The sequence below is a fragment of the Lotus japonicus genome, chromosome 1 (assembly GCF_012489685.1).
Source record: "Lotus japonicus ecotype B-129 chromosome 1, LjGifu_v1.2".
Classification (NCBI taxonomy): domain Eukaryota; kingdom Viridiplantae; phylum Streptophyta; class Magnoliopsida; order Fabales; family Fabaceae; genus Lotus; species Lotus japonicus.
In genome coordinates this window covers 126,909,160-126,930,129 of record NC_080041.1, presented here as the reverse complement: position 1 = coordinate 126,930,129, position 20,970 = coordinate 126,909,160, and the positions used below count along the sequence as shown (strand labels likewise).

Below are 20,970 nucleotides of genomic sequence, written 5' to 3'. Positions count from 1 at the left end.
TTTATCAAGTTGCTACTATCTTCAAATTAAAATGTTTGCTTGCTAATTTTTTTATTTAATTTTTCATTTCTTGAATTTCTTTTTATCAGTGATGGGTCTCTCCCCGCATCACGTTAATCATCTTCGTTGTTCAATATTGATTTTAAATGATAAAAATATTAAGAAGATATTATACAGTGTGATGTGAGATGCGAGATTGTGTCCAACAACACACATTAAAAATTGACATTTACATGCAAAATTGTGCCAAACAACACAGCGTGAACCACAAATGATGTTGGAAAGCTATCCAATTAGTGTCCACATAGAAGATAATATGTAAAAATATCAATAGAAAATAGTAACGATCAATAAATACATAATTGTATGATTCCATATATATCAATGCTCATATATACTCAATGATAATAATTAGTAGTTGATTTGAATTAAAATTCCCCGTGCATCGCACGGGTCAACGGGCTAAATACTAGTATATAAGACCATTGAAAGTCTGTCCTAGATTTCAGAAACACTAACAAAATTGAGGTGATGATGTCCAGTATGATCAGAGTCCTCCTAGTGGTGGTGGTGGCCACCATGGTGGTGGTTGCTCCTCCAAAAGCAACAGAAGCAGCAGCTCGTGCTTTCTTTGTGTTTGGAGACTCATTGGTTGATAGTGGCAACAACAATTACTTGGCAACTCCGGCACGTGCTGACGCTGCCCCTTATGGCATTGACTTTCCCTCTCATCTCCCCACTGGACGCTTCTCCAATGGCTTGAATTTTCCTGACATTATCTGTAAGTACTTCACTCACACCATACATATATAATGCACATATTCACATGTTCAAGCCATATTCATACTTGTGATGACTCTGAAAAGTAATTGAAAACCCCATGTTTATCTTATGATCCATGTTGCATTTGTTTCTATTGAATGTTTGTTACATTACATGTGGTGCTGACACAAACCATTTAAATGGTATTAGTGTGTGTCTATGACCAATTGGTCTAAAAGTGTGTTTTTTGTTGCCCTCATTGTTATTCTAATAAAAAAAGTTGCTTTCAGTACAAGATAGATGAGTGTACCCATTGTTCACGCTTCATGTTTCTTCACTTCATAGCTTTAAATTTTGGGATAGTTGGTTCATGACGGGTGACACTTGATGACAACGATGATATTGATTTATGTGGAATGTGAATGTTATTGTAGGCCAGAAAATTGGGTCTGAACCCCCACTGCCATACCTGAGCCCTGAATTTCAAGGACAAAACCTCTTGCTTGGTGCCAACTTTGCTTCTGCAGGGATTGGAATCCTCAATGACACTGGCATCCAATTTGTAAGTCTCTGCTAAATATATCATTACCTTAGTCTTTTTTGTCCTTGCTAATGCTATAATTCTTTTACCTCTTTTGGAATTAGGCTGAAATGTTGTGGTGATGAACTTTATAATTGAAATAAACAATGGTGTGCTGTTACAAACAGGTGGACATCATCAGAATGTTCCAACAATTTTCATTTTTTGAGGAGTACCAGCAAAGGTTAAGTGCACTTGTTGGGGCTGACGAAGCTCAGAACATTGTGAATGGAGCTCTTTACCTCATGACACTTGGTGGTAACGACTTTGTTAACAACTATTTCTTTCTTCCTGTCACTCCAAGGTCTCACGAGTTCACAGTCCCTCAGTTCTCTCAACTCCTTATCTCTGAGTACCAAAATATTCTCATGGTGATTAATCTTTATCTTTGTTAATTTGTTACTAATTTGTATTTTCTCTATGGCTTGGATGTCTGTCACAGAGTTGGTGGTTGAAACATGGCATTCACTTCTCAAATACTTGATGTCTATGGACATATCTATATATGCACACCACATGTGTATTGCATCATGAAAATTTAAGTTCTGAATTTATATAGCTGGCCCCATTGAATCTAGGACAATACCACTGAGGTTGAATTGAAAGGAATTCATTCATGTAACATCTTTAAGGTAAAAGCAACCCAAAATTCTTTAGATAGTTAATTAAACCATCATTATCAGGCTTGAGTACATTTAGATGGTAAATTAATTCATTACATTCTTTGATTGATAAATTAAGAGTTGAGATTTGAAAAAACTGAATACTTTATTATACATGTGCAAGTATATAATCACAATCTCAACTGTTAATACAGAGGTTGTATGAGTTGGGGGCTCGTCGAGTACTGGTGACAGGAACCGGTCCATTAGGTTGCATTCCGTCTCAGCTTGCCGCGAGAAGTAGTGACGGTGAGTGTGTGCCAGAGATACAGGAAGCTGCAGATATTTTCACCTCTATGTTGATCCAAATGACCAGAGATCTCAACTCTCAATTAGGCTCTGACATTTTTATTGCTGTCAATACCAACACAGTGCATGCAGAATTCGTCACCAATCCTCAAGCATATGGTCTGTTCTATTCAACATTATTCTTCTCTTCTTATTTTCCGGATGTCCTTTTCTTCTTTTTCTTCTTCATCAGTTTTGTTGATTTGGGTCCATGCCAGACCAACTTATATAATCATAATCAATTTTGAAGTCTAAAAGACTAAAAGTGACGATCACAAAAGTTTCTCTTCAAAATTAATTTCAATTTCATAATCACATTAAGAAAGGTTTTCAAACATACACTACTATATGCACGTTCGTAACATCTTTTACAATTGACAATTTTAAAATTGATTTTGAAGTCAAAATTAATTATGATGTAAAACTCAAGTGAGTATCCTTTGATTTCTGAGCGAAAAAACTAATTATGAGAAATATGAGCCAATTTAATTGTTTCAATTCTGAAGTCAAAATCAATTATGATGCAGGTTTTGAAACCTCAAAGATTGCATGTTGTGGTCAAGGTCCATACAATGGGCTAGGACCGTGCACCCCCTTGTCGCATGTTTGCCCTGACCGGGATGTCTATGCATTTTGGGATGCTTTCCATCCGAGCCAGCGTGCTTTGGAGTTCATTGCTGAGGGAGTGTTTAACGGATCTAGTGACATTATCAGCCCCATGAACCTCAGCACCATCATGGCCTTGGACTCCAAGATATAGTTTGATTAACAGAAAGCAACAAGACTAATAATTGATTATGTGAGGGGGTTTTGGCTGAAAACAAACTAGAGGATGGTGACTATATAGTGAGGGTTATATTTTTTTGAAACAGAGTATTTTTTACTATGCCTATAAGATAAATGGTGTAGGTTAAGGATGTGTTTGAATAAATATTTTAGTCATAAAGTAAGAATCCTTCAATTTCATTCATGTTTTTCTATTGAAGTCGTGTTTTTCCGTTTTTAAAATGTTGAAGCATGCACATTTGTCTAGTTTAGTTAAAAACAGTGCCATTCCATATATGATTTTTCAATTTATACAAGATGTACCAAATGAATTATATCAAAACGTCTAACCAACATTTTCCTCTTGTATCAAAAAAAAAAAAGTTCTTACCAACAAGGCCCAACGCGCAATTAATAGATTATTGAACTTCTTAAACATTTAGTTCATGATTCGTTCTCGATGTAGTGTATATGGAGCACGATTTATTAAGAGAGACATACTCACTTAATGTAATCTTTAAGTCTCGAGATAATTAGTCTCATAACTGTCGTCGGTATGATACCTTAGGGAAAAAATTATCTTCTCAATAGAACAAATCAATAGCAACTAAAAAGTGAAACCATTAACACTAAACCAACCAACCAATCACGTTAATTTTGAATGCTTTATGCCAACCTGAAAAAGTGGAGAATGAGTTTTCGAAAATTTAAAGCCTTCAATAATCCACTTGTTTTCAAGAAGGGTGGAGGGTGTCTATTTGCCAAAATATCCTTATGAAAAAATATCTCAAACAATATATTTCCCTCAAACACCCTTTATTTGGAGGAGTATTCATCAATCAAGCTTAGTCGGGTTACCAAGAAGGTCACATTTTGAAGGGTTGGAAGTGGTAGGGTCTAGGGATATGAGAATATGGAAGGATAATTAGCTGGCCAAGTCAACATGGTTTCAAAGTTTGAAACGGCGTCGTTATTTTGGGGATGGGTCATGAAAACTGAAAAGAGAAGGTTTGCATAGAAGTTACTCATCTCTTTGAATATTCATTTGTAGTCCCTTCCACCACAGAAGCGCGGCACTGCTCCGTTGCAATGGCGGAGCCTCCTCCTTCTCTGACCTCTCTCTGCATCGACGCCATCACTCAAGAACTCATCGCCGGTACATATTACAATCACGCTTCCCTTTTCTCTGTATATATACACAATTGGAGATTGTACAAGTGTTTGTGGAACTGAAACCTAGAGTTTGAAACGCTTGCAGGAGATGACGCTCTTCTTCTTCTTCAAACTATATACGACTTTCCATTACATTTGCTTGATACCCTAATCACACGTTTGCCCCCTTTGGCTTTGCACAAATTCCACCACCACCTGTATGTTCATTTCTTAGCTCCAACATTTTCCTTTTTCTGAATTTTCAATGTTGTGTTTGTTAACTCTTAAGTTCTGAGGGTGTGAATTGTGAAAATATACTATTGATTGTTGAATGTTTTTGAATTTTAAGCACTAGCTCTGTGTGTTCTTGTATTTTGTGTTGCACTATGTAGTGTTGTGTACTCTGTAGATAGCAGGATAGAGTTTCTTAGTGGTATGGTTAATGCTTTAGTTTTTAGGTCTTAAGACTCTTAGCAGCTTCTATTTCCTTTATGCTCACTTGGTTTCTTACCTTGGTTTGGTCATTATGATGTTATTGTTGGAATAGACCATTTCAGGACGAGGATGAGGAGGGTTTTTTGCGCGAAGACTCGACAAAGAAGAGAAAACGTGCAAGGTTGTGAATAATTTTATGCGATTGTTTTTTGCAAATGCATTCTAGTGGTATCTTTGTTGGTTATAAGTGTGCGGGGGAATCTTGTTGTTTCAGGGATTGGAATCTAAATGCAGCTTGGCGGAACTTGTTTAAGTTACGATGGCCTGATCTCATTAATCAAATCCAACCAACTGATTGGCAACAAGCTTACTGGGAAACCCATTTGCAAAAGTATATAAACTTTAAAGTGTTATGTTATTTTCATCACTTGATATTGGTTTCACCTGAAATTGACATTTTTCTATAACCTAAATGAAATAACAGTTGTCTGGATGAAGCAGCAGAGATAGCCCTAATCCCATCTTTTAATGGATCTATTGGTGACATACAGATTTCAGGTATTACGATGATTTTTTATCTCCTTGATGAGTTTTCTATGTGAAGTTTCCCTCTAATTCTAGATTAAGCAATAAATTTGAAAGTGGTTATGAAATAGTTCAAAATTTCTCCTCAAATGAGACTTTGAAGCATATAGATACTTTCTTAGACTTTGACATATTGAAGGAAGTCCAGGATGCCTTTGGCTGAAGAAAAAAAATGAATGAGCAATATTGATGATTGAAAGTTTTTTGAATTGCTTGGTTACCTTTGAAGCACCATATGACGCTTTAAAGCTTTTGCGAAAAAAAAAAGAGTTGTCTTTTACATCAATCATATTCATAATATCTGTATACTTCAGGTTCCCTCAACTTTGTGTACTAATAATCTTTTCAAGGCGGCAGGCGCACAACCCACTTCATCCCCTTTTCTATCCTTTTTTGGTCATTCATAATTTATTGAATTTGTTTCACTTTTCCTCTCTTCTTTTCAGATAGCACACTGAAATATATTGGATTTGTGGAATATACAAATCATTCAACTTGTGACCATTCAAAACTGTCTTATCACTGCCTACAATTTGGCAGCCATGTGAGGTAAGATATTAAATTGTTATCATCTTTCACAATATATATGGAAATGATCAGTTAGGATTGCCTTTTAATTATAAAGGAGAAAACCATGGATTTATTTTTTGAGTTCTTGGATAAAATACTTCCTTTTCAATTGATGAAGCTCAATTGTTGAGTTGCTAGTTCAATCTTGATTTGATTATCAGTTGCAGCTTCACTTGACTAGTTAAATTGGGTTTTCTGTCAGTGTTGTCATGATGCAGAAAGTAGGACGGCCGACCACCCTATAAACAGTATCATTTTATGCCGTGGGGCAATGTGGTCACATTATTGTAGTGATATATTTTAAAAAACTTAAATTACTCGTCATGACAAATCATAAATGAAATACAATTTAAATGTAAATGAAGTCATACCAATACTTTGAAAACATAATGTCATCCAAATTGACTAGGAACATAATGTAAGTACACATCCAACCAAAATGCAAGTCAAGAGGCAAAGAAGACATACTGAAATTATTCGGGAATATAGGGTGATATGACTGATATCATAGACCAACTCTGTTAAAAGCACAAGCTGTTAGATGAAGGCTCACCAATTATTTTATATCTAACCAGTATTATTAACCCTGGACAGTGGCTAGTAACGGCTGACCTAAAAATGCTATAGCCCATAGAGTGACTGACTGACTATGTAAAGCACTTGTTTTTGAAGAATGAAAATAGAGCTATGCAATAATCAAATAGGACGCATTAGGTAACACTTCTTTAGTTCCTTTTCATTTAATAGAAGATATCTAACTTCTTAGCTTCTATGATAAGAATTGGAGAAAATGAAATGCACAAAAGAAAAGAAAAAACTAACAAGGTACTTAATTGTATGATCCGTATCGGTGATACATAATTTCACTTACTCATTCATGTATCACATGATTTTAAGCCATCTATTATTCATCGATATATGAATCGCAGGCTTGCCAAATCATATGGAATTGTGCAATTCTAACAACTATGATAAACTACTACGTGTTGTCTTGAGCAATTCTTTCACTTCTTATATAACTTTTTCTTGATGCAGTTGTCTGAGACTGCAAAACGTACTATTTACAGCCGAAATTAGTGTAAGTTGCGCTTTCTAGAATAATATGAGGAACTCCTTGATTAATTCCTGATTTTATTTTCATCTGGTCAAATGCATCTGTAGCTTTCACAACCTTACAGAAAGCAGTGTCTGTTACCAGTATATATATTTTAAGATGCATAATCCAAATATTGTGATTGTCGGCACACTCATAATTGACAAATTCAGTTTAGGTTCTTCCTATAGGTCATTTTTATAACAACTGGTGTTGTTTGCTATATTATCGAAGCATTTGATAACATTTCATGTTTAGTACTTTCATTATTTTAAGTCAATTCTTTTTTTAAATTTTCTTATTGGAATATTTGAAATACTGCAAGCTAGTTTTATGAGAATGATGTCCAACATATAACTTGAGTTCTGTGATCTAATGCTCACAAGTCACAACAACTAACTGGGATTTGTGCATTTTGAATGTCAATAAAAGGAAAGGAGACGGAATAAAAAAAAATTCCCTTCTGTTTGAAAATATCCATTATTTCTACATGTTATTATTTACAGCTTGCAGTTCAAGACATGTATCATATGATGTTTTCCTAAATTTCAGCTCTTCAATGCTTTAAAACCAGGTAACATGGTATGTTGTCATGTACTTTCACTTGCAGGGTCTGTTGAGGGAATGCAAGCTGCAGAGTCTGGTGCTAAGATGGATCAGATACAAGGAACAAGTAAGCCTCCTAACTCCTATAAATATATAATCAATATTCTTTGATATATTTTGTACTTGTGTGTGTGCATGATGTATCTGCAAAGGGGAGAGTTTTTAAGTTTCACATTCATACCTTGGTGAAGCACCTTCTGGATTAATGTGTTATAATATCTTTTACTTTTGCAAATATGATTTATTATATCTATATTTTTTTCAAAGTTTAAAATACCTCACCATGTTGATGGTTCATATGCACTGTTTCACAGGTTGATGAAGTATGCAAACTTCTCACTCAACATAGTGGAACATTAACATCGCTGGAATTTGTTCACTGTTATGTCGACACAGATTTTATTAATGCAATATTTGGTTCTCTAGTCATAAAGGGTGTACAAAAACATGGGATTCAACACTTATCAATCATCGCTTCAAGTTTTTTGGAACCATGCACAGTTTCTTTACCTAATGGGTTTGAGTCATTTTTGTCTTCAGGAAGGTACACGAGCATACATTTACCTTTTTCATTGTTTTTTGTATGACTATTAGCAACTTCATTTATATTATATGGTTTTATTGAGGTTTGACATTTCCTGAGTAATCAGAACTACTTCAAGACTTTAATGTGATCTTAATATAACTGGAAAATGGCTGATGCATCAGCTATTTCTCAAAGAATGCTATGTATATTTGTTTCTCCAGTTTTTTGTGGTGGCTAGCAATGGGTGGTGGAGTGGGGATTATGTTTATATATAGCATTAGCATCTGCTTGAATGTAATATCACAACAATAATATGATTACGCAATACATCTAATATTTTACTTAATCATTTGTGACAGTTTTCTTAATATCTAGTTATGCTATTTGCTGTGTTTTACTTGTACATATAACTAGATCATAACTTTTCTGTCTGTTAAGTGATTACCTTCTTTCATGCTGATGCTGTTGCTAGGTCCCTGTGCTCAATAAGACTCTCTGACAACCACCATGGACGGACTTTTGCCAAAGCACTTTTTATGACTCTTCTCAATCTTTCCTCTACAATATCTGTCCTTGACCTTTCTGAGAATAGAGTAAGTTATTCATCTGCATAATATGCTTTCTGTATTCTCTTATTAATAAGCTAACATAAAGTTCCGCACATACTCTTCAAGATAGCAGGATGGCTTTCTGACTTTAACAGGAGACTCTCAAGTGGTTCACATGCATGTGTTGAAATTGGAAAGTCCTTGCAACAGTTGCGTGTACTCAACCTAAGGTAGCATCATGCTAAAGTATTTTATATTTTCTGAGTGATAGGAGAACTCATTTATGTGTTGACTTATGTTGGCTGTGATGGGTGATTGGAACTGTGCAGGAAATATATGAGAAAGCTACTCTTTAACTTACTATATATTGCTTCTGGTACATATTGGTCTATAGTGTCTTGATATCATCTTTTTATGAGTTAGTCTTAATAGGAGCTGCTGTAAAACTGTTGATAAGCTTGTTGCATTTTTCCAGTTTAGTCAGTATTTGATGAGCAGTGAGATTTTTAATATGGTTATAGTCTCATAGGGGAAACAATTTACGGAAAGATGATGCAGAAAGTCTTAGGTATGCTCTTGCACACATGCCTAACTTGGAGGACCTGGATATAAGTGACAATTTAATTGAGGATGAAGGAATCAGGTCAATTGCATTTCCACTTTCTAGGCATATTTTGAAGATATGAAATTGCAGTAGTGTCTAATTATCTATCATCGAACTTACAGGAATTTAATTCCCTCTTTTTTGGGAACATCTGAAACGGGTTCTCGCATTTCTTGCTTGAAAGTAGAGAATTGTGAGCTGTCCTGTGATGGTGTGAATCATCTACTTTATGCCCTTTCTACCTCCAAAGCACCCTTGAAGACTCTTTCTGTTGCTGACAACTACCTTGGCAGGTTTTGTATGGATAGTAAAATCTTTTTTCATCATTCAATTTATCTCTCCATTTGTATTTTGATTAATTTTTCTTGTATAGTCAAGTAGCTATAGCATTGGGAAAATTTTTGAGCACACCTATCGAACTACTTGACATTGGAGGCATTGGATTGGGTTCATTTGGTTTTCGAGATCTTCGAAATCTAATAAAGGAGCAGCTTAAGCTGGTGAAAATCAATATTAGGTTAAGAGCCTTAACATTCTGCCATTGCTTTATGTTTACTGTGGGACATACAGTCAAGTTACACCTTCCTATTTGTGCAGCGAAAACCGCGGCGGGATTGAAACTGCTGAGTTTCTGTCAAAACTCTTGTCTCAGGCTCCACAACTAATTGAAGTGAATGCAGCAAGTAATCTTATGCCTATAGACTCACTGTCCATCATCTGCTCTGCATTAAAAATTGCAAAAGGTATTTATGTTGTTACTGTCTCTTCTATTGATGACCCCTGTAGTCTCTTAGATGGTGTAACTTTGTGATTACTAAATTCATTAAGCAGGCCCAGTAAACTCCCATTTGTAGTTGCTTGGAGACCAGTAGTATCATATAATAGTCCCAATAAGCAACTAATTTCAACTATATTCTAGCTCAACCTGGGTTTGTACTAGAACTGGGAGTACCTGTTATATGTGTTTTTGATTGGACAGAATTTGTAGAAACAATTTTAATCTAGATAACTAAAATATGTATTTGAAAAATCAATAATTTGTTCAAATCTTGAGCTTCAGATTTAACTATGTTAAAGTTATCATGCTTTAGGTAATGTTCAGCATTTGGACTTGACGGGACATACATGGGACTATAAGCCAGAGCATGCTTCCCTACACGCTGAATTTGTACATGATGGAAAGCCTATATTGATTCTTCCATCACCATCAGCCGTTGCTGCTCCTCATGACCATGATCCTTAAAACACATACATTTTTAGATAAATTATGTTGCACGGTATATGCAATCATTTTTTGTTTTTTTCTATTTCTTGATCATTATGTGTTTTAGCTCAGTTACATGCACAATACCTGCAAAAATATTATTGGTCCCTCCCAAGTCTTAATCTTTCACAGTACACCAAAGTTGGGCAAACGTCATCTCTGGACACTTTGATAGATTTCTCTTTACTATGTTTTCAAGCAATTGGATCTTGTAACCTCTATTATATGGTTGGTTTTACTACCTAATCTCCTTCATGATTTGTAATTTAAATGTAGCTGTAGTTCAATTGGTGCTGTGCAACGGGCATATACAATCTGTTGTATCAAATATAATGTATAGTTTTTTTTTTTTTTTATATGAACAGCTCCCGTAGTGTTTGGATAATACACTGTTTATTTCTATTTGAATGATTACCCTCGTTGTATCAGTTCTGTTCCAAAGCATGTACCTGGTTTCTGATCTTTAGAGGCTGCTGTGTCCCCTTCTGGTTTTGGATTTCAGTTCAGTCCCTAAACTAGTTTGGAGAAAGCTGTAATAATGTCAGGCCTGGGTTTCAATCCATTTGCACTGGAATGTTAGTCATGACGCTTTTTAATACTTTTGAGGTGCTGCTTTACTTTTTGCGTGGTTTGTTAAAGTAAATCTTGCCTGTTTACACATGCTTGCATGTGAGCTGTTAGATTCCTAAATGTCAATACATATCTAGAAACCCTTGCAGAAATTTCATAGTGTTTTAATTGGTATCATGCATCCACCACTCATGAAATGATGGAGTTGGAGTAATTTCGGATCCAATAACAACTTGATATCACTGAGAGATGATGGTAGCTCCTAATTCTTAGCTTCTTGTACTGTAATCATGTCACAATCTATGTTGTTTTTCTTAAAAAAATGTCTCTTTTGCTTTTCAAGGCCTTAAAGCACGGGTCATAACCTAACATTTATGCGGGTCCACCTCAAAGTTATTATATTCATTTCATAATTGATCCCATAGGAAATGGATCCGCTCCAGTTTGAAAATAACTGCATAAGGTTCATTGTTGTTAATTGCATATGGTGGTCATAGCAGAAAGTTAAACTCTCGCCATACATGATAAATAATGTTAGAATATGACGGAAATGACAGCCATATTGCGGGATGTCCACCATGGCGGAAATATATAAAACTGCGATGAGAAACTGTCATTGCGGCGCCATGATGCCATGACGATATTTGATAACACTAATAAGGTGTAATTCTTGCACCAATGACATAAGCTTAATTTAAAGTTTCTGTAATAATGTTTTATAATGAAGCTCTGATAATTTTGATGGTTGAGAGTGGGTGCACCTCATTATGTTGCATTGCTGGACCTACATCAGCACGGTACCAGAATAAAATAATTATATAGCCATGGTGACATGAAACTTGAAAATGACATCATACCCATGAGGAGATGGGGTCATCTTGTAATGGAAAAAGAGGTATAGAGTTGCATTAGTAACAAAATAGTTGTTGACTATTGTCCCTATTATAACAAATTGTGTTCATGCATTTTAGTCTTATTCTATTAAGGTATTTCAGTTTGAACATTCTTTTTGTTAAATCTATATGAAATTAAAAAAAGATTTGGATAGAAATGAGTGATATGTTAGGTAATGTGATGATATTCGGTCAGAGAATCCAGCGAGATCCTCTCTCAGAGTTGATGACAACGTTTGGTGGTGAGTGTCTTGTGGATGACAACGGTGTTGTTGGTTCCATGGCGAGGGGTACCTGCAGGCGGCAGATGACACTTCGACGCCCAGGTTAGTATAAATGTTTGGGAGAGAATCCCTGAGTTTCAGTAGAACTCAAGTATCAATGCTTGAATAAAAAATATATTATGTAAATGAACAATAAAATTTGTACTTATAGGCACGACGTCCTTGGCGGCTATTTTTGCAAGAGTGTGAGAAGTCCTTTAAGTGAGACTTCTGATTATGTAGACAACCTTTGACTCTCCCATCTTTGGTTCGTCGTGTCTAGGTCTTCTTGTGGCCGATCAGTTGTGAATTGAGTTGGGACGTCCCTTTCTAAGTCGTTAAGTCCGTCTTTTGACAAGTACTTAGGTGCACACCTTTTAGTCGGCTGCGACATTTTTTAGTTTGATGGTTTCGTAGCCGGCCAAAAAAGATAGGAAAAAAAGATACAGATGAGGAGAAAAAGTGAGTGAAATTGTGATGTAATAGAAATTTGATGTGAATGTATTGTAACTCTCTGAAATATTTCCTTTGTCAAAAAAGTGTTTCGTCGGCTTATAGCTTAATGTCATAGCGCAAGCTACTTCAGTTTTTCTTCTTAACTAAGGTATCTCACAACCGATAGCTTTGAAACTAATTCATCGCCGTATGATTAGTGCACTAAGCGGTAGGGACAATGAATTTGTTTCATTCACAAAAGTTAAGAATTGAACTCCAATCAACTTACTTAAAAAATGAAGTGCTGAACGACTGTCCCGGTAATTTAATTGATTTAGTTGAACTTACACAATGTTAGTATATAAAACCTAATGAACGACATGATCGATCAAAAGAAGAAGTGGACGACCATTTATTTTATAAGAATCATATATTTCTTTAAATATTGAACTGTGTCCAAAATGAGTTGTTGATTAGGCTTTGTCATGAAGTTAGCCCCCTTTTTTTATATGGCGATTTTCCATTATCTAATTACTAATGTTGACGCTTATCCTTTCTCATTCTCAAAATTCATTTAACAAACCTGATATAATAATACCCTTGAAAGACATGTGAACAAACAAATTTAAAGCTTTTATCTTCTGGAATTATCAAGGGTCTTGCCATCATTACGTGATGAAAATGTGGACATGCAAGGTTTCACGGGACCATCTCAATGTCTAGTTTGTACGCAGCCATTAGACGACGACAACCGGTGAAAGTGACCACATTTGCATATTGAAGAAATGTCTTCTTCCTACTTGAATGAGTTAATTTAAAAATTTCACAAGATTTAAAAGTTTAATGAAATTAGATTAATATATTTATAAAAATATTTTGCTTAGATAAATAAGGTAAAATATTTTTTTGTTAGAGACTTTTGTGAGGGTCTTGTGGGTCGAGAGTTTTGAGAGATTTTTTTTTTAATAGGGTAGAATTTCTTTCGGTAACATGAAGGGGCTTCAGAACTACATATAGCAGACCGACTACTAAGGGACAAGGTCTCAAACAATTCTTAATCCATGAAGGGGCAACACTTATGTAATACTCATGCTATTTTCAAGGGTACCTGAGCAATACTCATGTTATTATTCACAATGACAATGAAAATTGATTAACATTGTAAAGCATCAATTCTTTTGTGACGCCTTTAGCTCAAGTCCAATGTACTTGGAACAAACCTCTAATGAGATTTGTGAGGTAAGGCTCTTTAGTCGTGATGATAAATTGATGTCAACTATTATCATCACAATTCTTAAGTCCCATCATAAAAGTTATTTTTAGTTATGTAATATTTTGAAAAGCTTTCGTTAAAGCAATTTGAGAGATGAACTTACATAGTTTTGATTCGATAAAAGATTATTTCTCAATCTTCACTATGTGGCGGTTTTAGTTATGTGACTTCTTAAATGATCAAAACCAGTATACTTGTTACAGAGTATGGTGATGTACTCTGACCATGCCGACTATGTTATTAGGAACTACATTGATCGATATCCGACCAGGTCGATCACACGCCGAGCATGTTATTAGGATCACATGTTAGTTCAACAGAAGGTTGAACATATAGATATGTGCCAGGTTGTTGTAGCATCTTTGTGGAAGCGAAATGTGGTTTTCGCTGAGGATAGTAGACTCATGTTTGAGACACCAGACAAAAGCTCTACAATTGAAGGAAGCTGAAAATTGGAGCACAAAGACAAACTTAGGTAAGTGCTTTGTTTATTTTGGATTGTCATTGTCACCAAGACTCAACATTAGACCTAGTCCCTCCTCGTATCGCTGAGGGCGACTAAAATGTTCACACCACCTCGCATGAGCTAAAGGATGTCAAAAGTCAGTAATGCTCTGCCCGGAAAGACAACACATTAGTCTTACATGACTAAGTGATGCAAGATGCCTTATCCATCAGAAACTTGAGTGACCTTGCAAGAATGACACAAAACCTCAAACTCCAAACTTCAACGACCAGTACCTATGGATTTCAACTTACACTATAGAAGTTGAAGAAGAAACCTTCCATAAATAGGTTTTTCTACATTTCTCATTCTTCTAATCCACCGTTAACTTAAGCATTTGAATGTTTTTTACAAGAAACCCTACTTTCGGAGCATCGAACCTTCCCCGCTAGTAAATCCATCTTACAACCTCCTTCAACTCTTCAAGAAAATATCATCATCTCAAGACATTGTCCCCCCTCTCCAAACACTCAATCTTTAACAAAAAGAGCATCAAAATCACAAAATGTGTTATTTTCCTATTTTTCTTAGTTGCTAACATAGCCAACTTTTGAAAACAAATAGTGGTGTTAATGGTGAATTTGACACATAAGCATGGTTTCTATTTGGCTTAATTGCACTTTTCGTCCCTGATCTATACCTCTTGTGTAATTTTGGTCCCTTTTATTTAAAAGGAGCAATTTTGGTACACTAGAGATTAGGATGTGACAATTAGGTCCGCTGTTAGCTTCCATCCAATTTTAAACGGAATATTCTTATCTAGATTCTTTTTTTTTTTTGCTAATTACACCACCATGCAAGACACATCATCAAATAAATAATAAAAAAAATAAAAATTAAGCAAATTAAATAAAGAATGAAATTAAACCTATAGAACCCTAATCCCAATTTTCCCCAGCCACCGTCCCTCCTAACTGCCCTGAATTCTCAGCATCCACCTTTGAGCATCTTCATCTTCAACCCCTTCATCAAAAAAAAAAAAAAATATTAAACCCAGAAATTCATCAGAACATCTTCCCTTTGTTTTTTCTCTTCTTCATCACCATCAACATCATCTTCATCACCCTTCCTCATGTTCTGCTCTATTACAGACAAAAATTTCCAAGCCCACCCAACCCCATTTTCAGGGTCTGCTTTATCACCCCAACACCACCACACTCAACCCCATCTCCACCGGCTAATTCTTCACACCGCGCCACCACCCCCCATCCCCAACCCCACCACCTCCAACGCCATCTTCACCCTCTGATTATTAACTTTTTTCTCAGGATCTGCAACTCTCTGTTCTCTATGATGCGAAGCTTGTTGTCTGGGGTTGAAGCTGCTCTTCTTTCCCGATTTTCTCTCTTGGGAAACCAGATCCAACAGGAAAACGAACACATGGCTTTGATCCCTCTTCCAAGATGACCCACCGAACTTGCTCGGCGACTACGAGAAGAAGCTGCTCAGATCCTTCAATTCGTCTTCATCTTCACCCAGACCCAGCACCTCCCAAACCCTCTCAGCCACCATCGCCTGATTCTGAACCTCGACCTCTTCGGCCAAGCCCAACCGCATATAAAAAATGAAAATGCAGAGAAGTATATAGGTCCATTTTAAAAAATCTAGAAAGTGCATGCTTGCACATATTAATCAGTTAACTCTGTGTCATTTATACAGGATACACTATACTTGGAGAATATTGAGGATAGGGAAAATGGGGGCACACCTCCAATAATCCAAACAGTGAGAGTTCTGGGTGAAAGAGTACATAGGCTATGAAGAGATTGAAAACAGGGAACAACTTTACATTAACAAGGCACTTCAGAGGCTTGCCACCAACCCCAACATTAAGGTTCTGGGAAACTTAAAAGCCAAGAGACAAGCTATATTATCTTTCCTCATCTACTCTACCACCAATGAGTGCGATGGAGATAGCCATGAACTTAAGTTGTGGCAAGAAATGGGTAACCAAAGAGGCAAGCCACTTCATGGTCCTTTTGTTGCAGCACTACTCAATCACATCTTTGGCATCCAAGTTAGAGGTGGTTGTGCTTGTGCTGGACCTTATGGCCATGATTTGCTGAACATCAACAAGTCTCAATCACTTGCTATAAGATCTTCAGTTCAAGAGGTAAAAATTCCTCCACCATCATTTTTACACGTTATTATGACCCTGTTTGTTGGATATTGGTTAAATATCACTTATCATTATTTGCTAGAAAAACACTAAGTGCTTTTTTGTCTGCTTCCAAACAGTTCTATGTTAGTGAAATTCAGTGCCAGAGCATTTTCTTGACGACTAGAGTTGTTTATTACATTTGTGCAGGGCTATATTGGAGTAAAACCTGGATGGACCCGAGTTAGTTTTCCATATTACATGAGTGAAGAGGATTTTGAGTACATTTTGAGCTGCATATAGTTTTTGGCTTTATATGGCCAACGGTTCTTTCCTCTTTACAGCTTCAATTTAAGAAATGGTAGCAGGAGGATGAAGACAGAGAAATGAGAAGAACAAAAAAAAAAAGTGAACAAAACAATAATAAAAATTAAATGAGAAGAACAAAAACAATAAAATTGAGTACCATGCATTTAATCAGATATCTCTATTTTGGCATTTTCTATTTTGAATTTAATTATGAATTGAAATATCGATAGATTCTAATTAGATTTGTACATATAGTAATTAAACTCAATAATGTGATGTTTCTCTTTCAAATGTGATGTTCCATTAATGTGAATAAGTTGAAAGTTGAGTGAAATAAAGTTGTCCCACGCGCCTCTGAGTGCGCAACTTACAGCGTGGAGCATCTTAGCAACATTGATTTTTTTTTTAAATTCAATTTACTCATCCTCTCAGAGGCATGCGTGCCTTTAAATTGCTGTTAATTCATCCTCTTCTCTTTAAATTTTGTTTAGCCAAATGGGATGAGATGGGAGTGATACTAAACAGTTAAAGGTTCCCTTCAAATGATAACGAGTTAACGACAAAGAGAATATGAATACTCTCGGAGGCAGTGGAACTTCAAATTCAACGGTCAACAATTCAACTATATGTAAGATGTATTCAAAAGTTGTCAAAGGATAACTTGTGTGGTACGTAAACTACTAAAATATTTAACACAACCATCATAATATGATCATCAGTTATGATATTTCCCTAAGCCCTGAAAATAATAAAAATCAGAATTTTCATTGAAGATATGGTGAATCAGCTATTCCACGTACTTGATTTGAGTCCTATAAAAACACATCTTATCAATTTACAACAAATTGAGACTGAAAAAAAGATCATAGTTGTATACAACTCTAACTTCACATATATTAAATCCTCCTCCTATTATCAACTCTTGATTTCTTTGATACAGGTCCATCTTGTAGATGCTCTCCACTGGATTGAATCTAGATGGGAAGAAGAAATTGTTTCAAAGTTCAACACACTCATAAAATATTTCAAAAGATATTCTGAAATAGAATAATCACCTTATCGAGCTTATCGCGGACAACCTTTACTGTTTGATTCATGGAATGGGAAGCAAAATAATCCTGTTTATAGGACATGTTAGTATGAGCCAAAAATAAATATGTCTAATAACATGGGAAACTTCTATATCAAATCCACCAATCCATGTCCTAACATATTGTAACAAACATTACAACTGTGAAACAAGAATTACCATCATAGATATGAAAATAGTTGAACATTTAGATAATACTAGTGAATACATGTTTCTTCCAATTGGTTCTCGTTTAAATTAAATTCAGGACGTCTTAAGACATATTCTAGCAACATTTATTGCAAGGAAGAATTTTGTTCATTCCCACCCAAAATATCTCCACCAATTTGAGGAAGTGACTAACCTCATTAGAAGAAACTGTTCTTTTTTGAAGATTACCGTTGTGCGACCTTCCTTCAAATGCTAGATCCCTATGGTCAAGAAAAGAATCATTTATCCGCAATGCCTTAGCTTCAGGTGGAAGCAAGGAACTGTTGTGCATTTGGAAAAATAAAATTACCTTTCAGTATGATCTAAATTTTCTGATAGGGAAGTGGTCTTTGAGGTAATCGAAGGCCTAGATCCTGAGGCTGCAGTCACTTGAGGTCTTCTAGCTAATAGCATGGGGTTTAGGGAATACATTAAATAAGTTGATAAAATGCCATTACAATAATTCACTTATCAAGCATTAATAGTTAGTCTTATATAGCATGCCTAACTGCCAATGTTTAAAAATAAGCTTTAACTTACGGTTCAAACGTGCTAAAACCTCCCTTCTTCTTCCCTCTAATTTATCCTTTGTGTCTGAGAGACTCTCAAAATGGGGAGCATATGAAACCTGCAGTCGGTTCCCAAGGAAAACAAAATCATCCAGTTTTCTTTTTGCAAACCTGAAAATTATAGGTGGAAAGAGCATGCAGAGAAGAATATCAACTCACTTCTGATACCATGTTAAGATGGAGAGTGAAAAGGAAGAAAAATATTTTCATTCTATTACTTGCGATACATATATATAGTTCACGTCTAAAACTAACAGAAAACCATACTAATTGTAATAATAATAACCAACTGCTAACTGATTTAACAATCCTGATAACTTTTGTTATAGGCTTCTTCATGAAAAATTCACTTAAAAATTGAGTGTGTTTGTTTTGACTTTCTTAAAAAGGAAACCAGAATCTAAAGAAAAACTAGATTTCTCATTATTTTTAGAAGCTACTTTATGTAACTTTTGAATAAAAAATAATTACAGGTACTTTATAATTGTAACAAAATAAAGAATAACTTCTGTTTTATATAAAATCTATAAGAAATAAATCATTTTGTTAAGCATCCTTAGGCTGTTCAAACATAATAAACCCTACACCCAAATTCATAATATAACTACTTCATGTAGAAGCAAGGGAAGACCTGGCATTGTTGAAAAGGCGGAATTTAATCCAATAGACATCGGTGAAGGGCTCACAATCCTCTGCATCCATTGGGTTACACCTAAAGAATGAAGCTATTTGAGAAAAACAAGGAGAATAAAGGCGCACTCTGCAAAGTCATTAAATAGACTTACTCCTCAATCTCTCCATAGGATGAAAACAATTTCCTCAAATCATCTCCGCAACCTAATGCTGGAACATTCCGTACAATCAAATATCTGTACACTCCAAAAAAAAAACACAATTCAATAAGGTTCCAAACACTGATATGAAAACCAAGCAATATATAAAAGTGATGAAATCATCAATTTGATGGGTAATAGAAGGAACTGACCTGGATTCATCGCAGACCGTGTAGACGCGAACCGCAGGGGACTCATCTTTGTAACGAGGCATCTATACGGAGGAATTGAAAGAAAAAGGTGCATGAAGAGCTTATGTGTAGCACTGGAGACAATGAGGGTAAAATTGATAAATCATGGGTTATAGAGGTTAGCCCAGCCGACATAAAACACACAGAGCCAAAAAGCCGAGATGCATGTGCGTTAAAATGTTATAAATAACTTCAGCCACAAATGATAGAAAACTTGAGGTAGAAAATCACAAATTGGCACATAACATAGATCAAATCAAAAGCATAACTTCCATTTCATACTCCTAAAATTTCATAGAATGTCTTCTCTTACAACAAGGTGTTTTTTTGCAGCTTTCTATTTATGAGAATAAAATTGAGGCATTTGCAGTTGGCAAAACACTATATGCGGCAAATCATAATTTTCTGTCAGGAGAACAAAATTCCAACCTACATATCCATCAAAATGTAACAAAATACTATAAGAAACAAAAGCTGAAATTACAACAGCATAGCTACAGCCTGGTGAATCAAATTATCAATCTAATTGAAAATCAAAATTTATACCAAACCAAATTTTCTTTAGAAAGTGTTTAAGCTCATTTCATGGAAATTCCAGTTAAGCAGATAATCAGTGTAGCCATGAAAATAACCACAATTCTATTTAACAACAATACGGGGAAATTAAAGTCGATGACTCAATTCAAGCACAACGTAACAGTGGCTTGCAACAAAAGGACCATGAAGTGGCTTGCCTCTTTGGTTACCCATTTCTTGCCACAACTTAAGTTCATGGCTATCTCCATCGCACTCATTGGTGGTAGAGTAGATGAGGAAAGATAATATAGCTTGTCTCTTGGCTTTTAAGTTTCCCAGAACCTTAATGTTGGGGTTGGTGGCAAGCCTCTGAAGTGCCTTTTTAATGTAAAGTTGTTCCCTGTTTTCAATCTCTTCATAGCCTATGTACTCTTTCACCCAGAACTCTCACTGTTTGGATTATTGGAGGTGTGCCCCCATTTTCCCTATCCTCAATATTCTCCAAGTATAGTGTATCCTGTATAAATGACACAGAGTTAACTGATTAATATGTGCAAGCATGCACCTTCTAGATTTTTTAAAATGTACCTATATACTTCTCTGCATTTTCATAATCGTGGCTTGCAAATTTCATTTTCATTTTCATTTTCATGTACCTGAGTCCACATATTGATCGTGGCTTCCCCTATTTTCTTTCTCGATCCCACGATCTCTCTCTGGGTTTGCATAGGGTGGAAGGAAGATGAGGGTTTGTTTTTTTGATTTGGCAGCGACCCAGCTTGCGGCGGATATCGGA

The 20,970-nt window shown here is 35.6% G+C and overlaps 3 protein-coding genes across 4 annotated transcripts; 2 read left to right on the top strand and 1 right to left on the bottom strand.

Moving 5' to 3' along the window:
• Positions 1 to 366: 366 nt before the first annotated feature.
• On the top strand, positions 367 to 3,233 carry LOC130732637 (GDSL esterase/lipase At4g28780-like). Its single transcript, XM_057584646.1, has 5 exons — positions 367 to 781; positions 1,197 to 1,324; positions 1,471 to 1,713; positions 2,160 to 2,412; positions 2,820 to 3,233. Exons 1-5 carry the CDS (start codon positions 532 to 534, stop codon positions 3,050 to 3,052), a joined length of 1,107 nt encoding a protein of 368 aa, XP_057440629.1. The 5' UTR covers positions 367 to 531; the 3' UTR covers positions 3,053 to 3,233.
• Positions 3,234 to 3,929: 696 nt separating this feature from the next.
• Positions 3,930 to 10,727, top strand: LOC130730461 (uncharacterized). Of its 2 annotated transcripts, none has more exons than XM_057582476.1 (16): positions 3,930 to 4,213; positions 4,316 to 4,427; positions 4,757 to 4,825; positions 4,919 to 5,035; positions 5,129 to 5,202; positions 5,676 to 5,778; positions 6,835 to 6,877; positions 7,503 to 7,565; positions 7,813 to 8,042; positions 8,497 to 8,617; positions 8,699 to 8,802; positions 9,102 to 9,215; positions 9,299 to 9,469; positions 9,550 to 9,693; positions 9,774 to 9,919; positions 10,254 to 10,372. In XM_057582476.1, the coding sequence occupies exons 1-16, from the start codon at positions 4,147 to 4,149 to the stop codon at positions 10,265 to 10,267; spliced, it is 1,692 nt and encodes a 563-aa protein (XP_057438459.1). In that variant the 5' UTR covers positions 3,930 to 4,146; the 3' UTR covers positions 10,268 to 10,372. The 2 variants fall into 2 exon arrangements, with proteins under 2 accessions (XP_057438459.1, XP_057438458.1); XM_057582475.1 differs by having other exon boundaries at positions 3,935 to 4,213; positions 10,268 to 10,727.
• A 6,823-nt stretch (positions 10,728 to 17,550) lies between these two features.
• Positions 17,551 to 20,079, bottom strand: LOC130730460 (uncharacterized). Its single transcript, XM_057582474.1, has 8 exons — positions 19,620 to 20,079; positions 19,420 to 19,503; positions 19,266 to 19,346; positions 18,606 to 18,745; positions 18,376 to 18,469; positions 18,220 to 18,286; positions 17,842 to 17,904; positions 17,551 to 17,760 (listed from the first exon to the last, which is right to left on the bottom strand). Exons 1-8 carry the CDS (start codon positions 19,679 to 19,681, stop codon positions 17,683 to 17,685), a joined length of 669 nt encoding a protein of 222 aa, XP_057438457.1. The 5' UTR covers positions 19,682 to 20,079; the 3' UTR covers positions 17,551 to 17,682.
• Between the last annotated feature and the right edge of the window lie 891 nt (positions 20,080 to 20,970).

Coding starts and splice junctions, on each gene's coding strand:
- LOC130730460 (XM_057582474.1), bottom strand. CDS start 19,681: ATGCCTCGTTACAAAGATGAGTCCCCTGCGGTTCGCGTCTACACGGTC. Junction 19,347..19,419: donor TCCTATGGAGAGATTGAGGA/GTAAGTCTATTT, acceptor TTCATTCTTTAG/GTGTAACCCAATGGATGCAG. Junction 18,470..18,605: donor GGTTTTAGCACGTTTGAACC/GTAAGTTAAAGC, acceptor CCATGCTATTAG/CTAGAAGACCTCAAGTGACT.
- LOC130730461 (XM_057582475.1), top strand. CDS start 4,147: ATGGCGGAGCCTCCTCCTTCTCTGACCTCTCTCTGCATCGACGCCATC. Junction 4,826..4,918: donor AAGAAGAGAAAACGTGCAAG/GTTGTGAATAAT, acceptor TTGTTGTTTCAG/GGATTGGAATCTAAATGCAG. Junction 9,470..9,549: donor GCTGACAACTACCTTGGCAG/GTTTTGTATGGA, acceptor TTTCTTGTATAG/TCAAGTAGCTATAGCATTGG.
- LOC130732637 (XM_057584646.1), top strand. CDS start 532: ATGATGTCCAGTATGATCAGAGTCCTCCTAGTGGTGGTGGTGGCCACC. Junction 782..1,196: donor GAATTTTCCTGACATTATCT/GTAAGTACTTCA, acceptor ATGTTATTGTAG/GCCAGAAAATTGGGTCTGAA. Junction 1,325..1,470: donor ATGACACTGGCATCCAATTT/GTAAGTCTCTGC, acceptor TGTTACAAACAG/GTGGACATCATCAGAATGTT.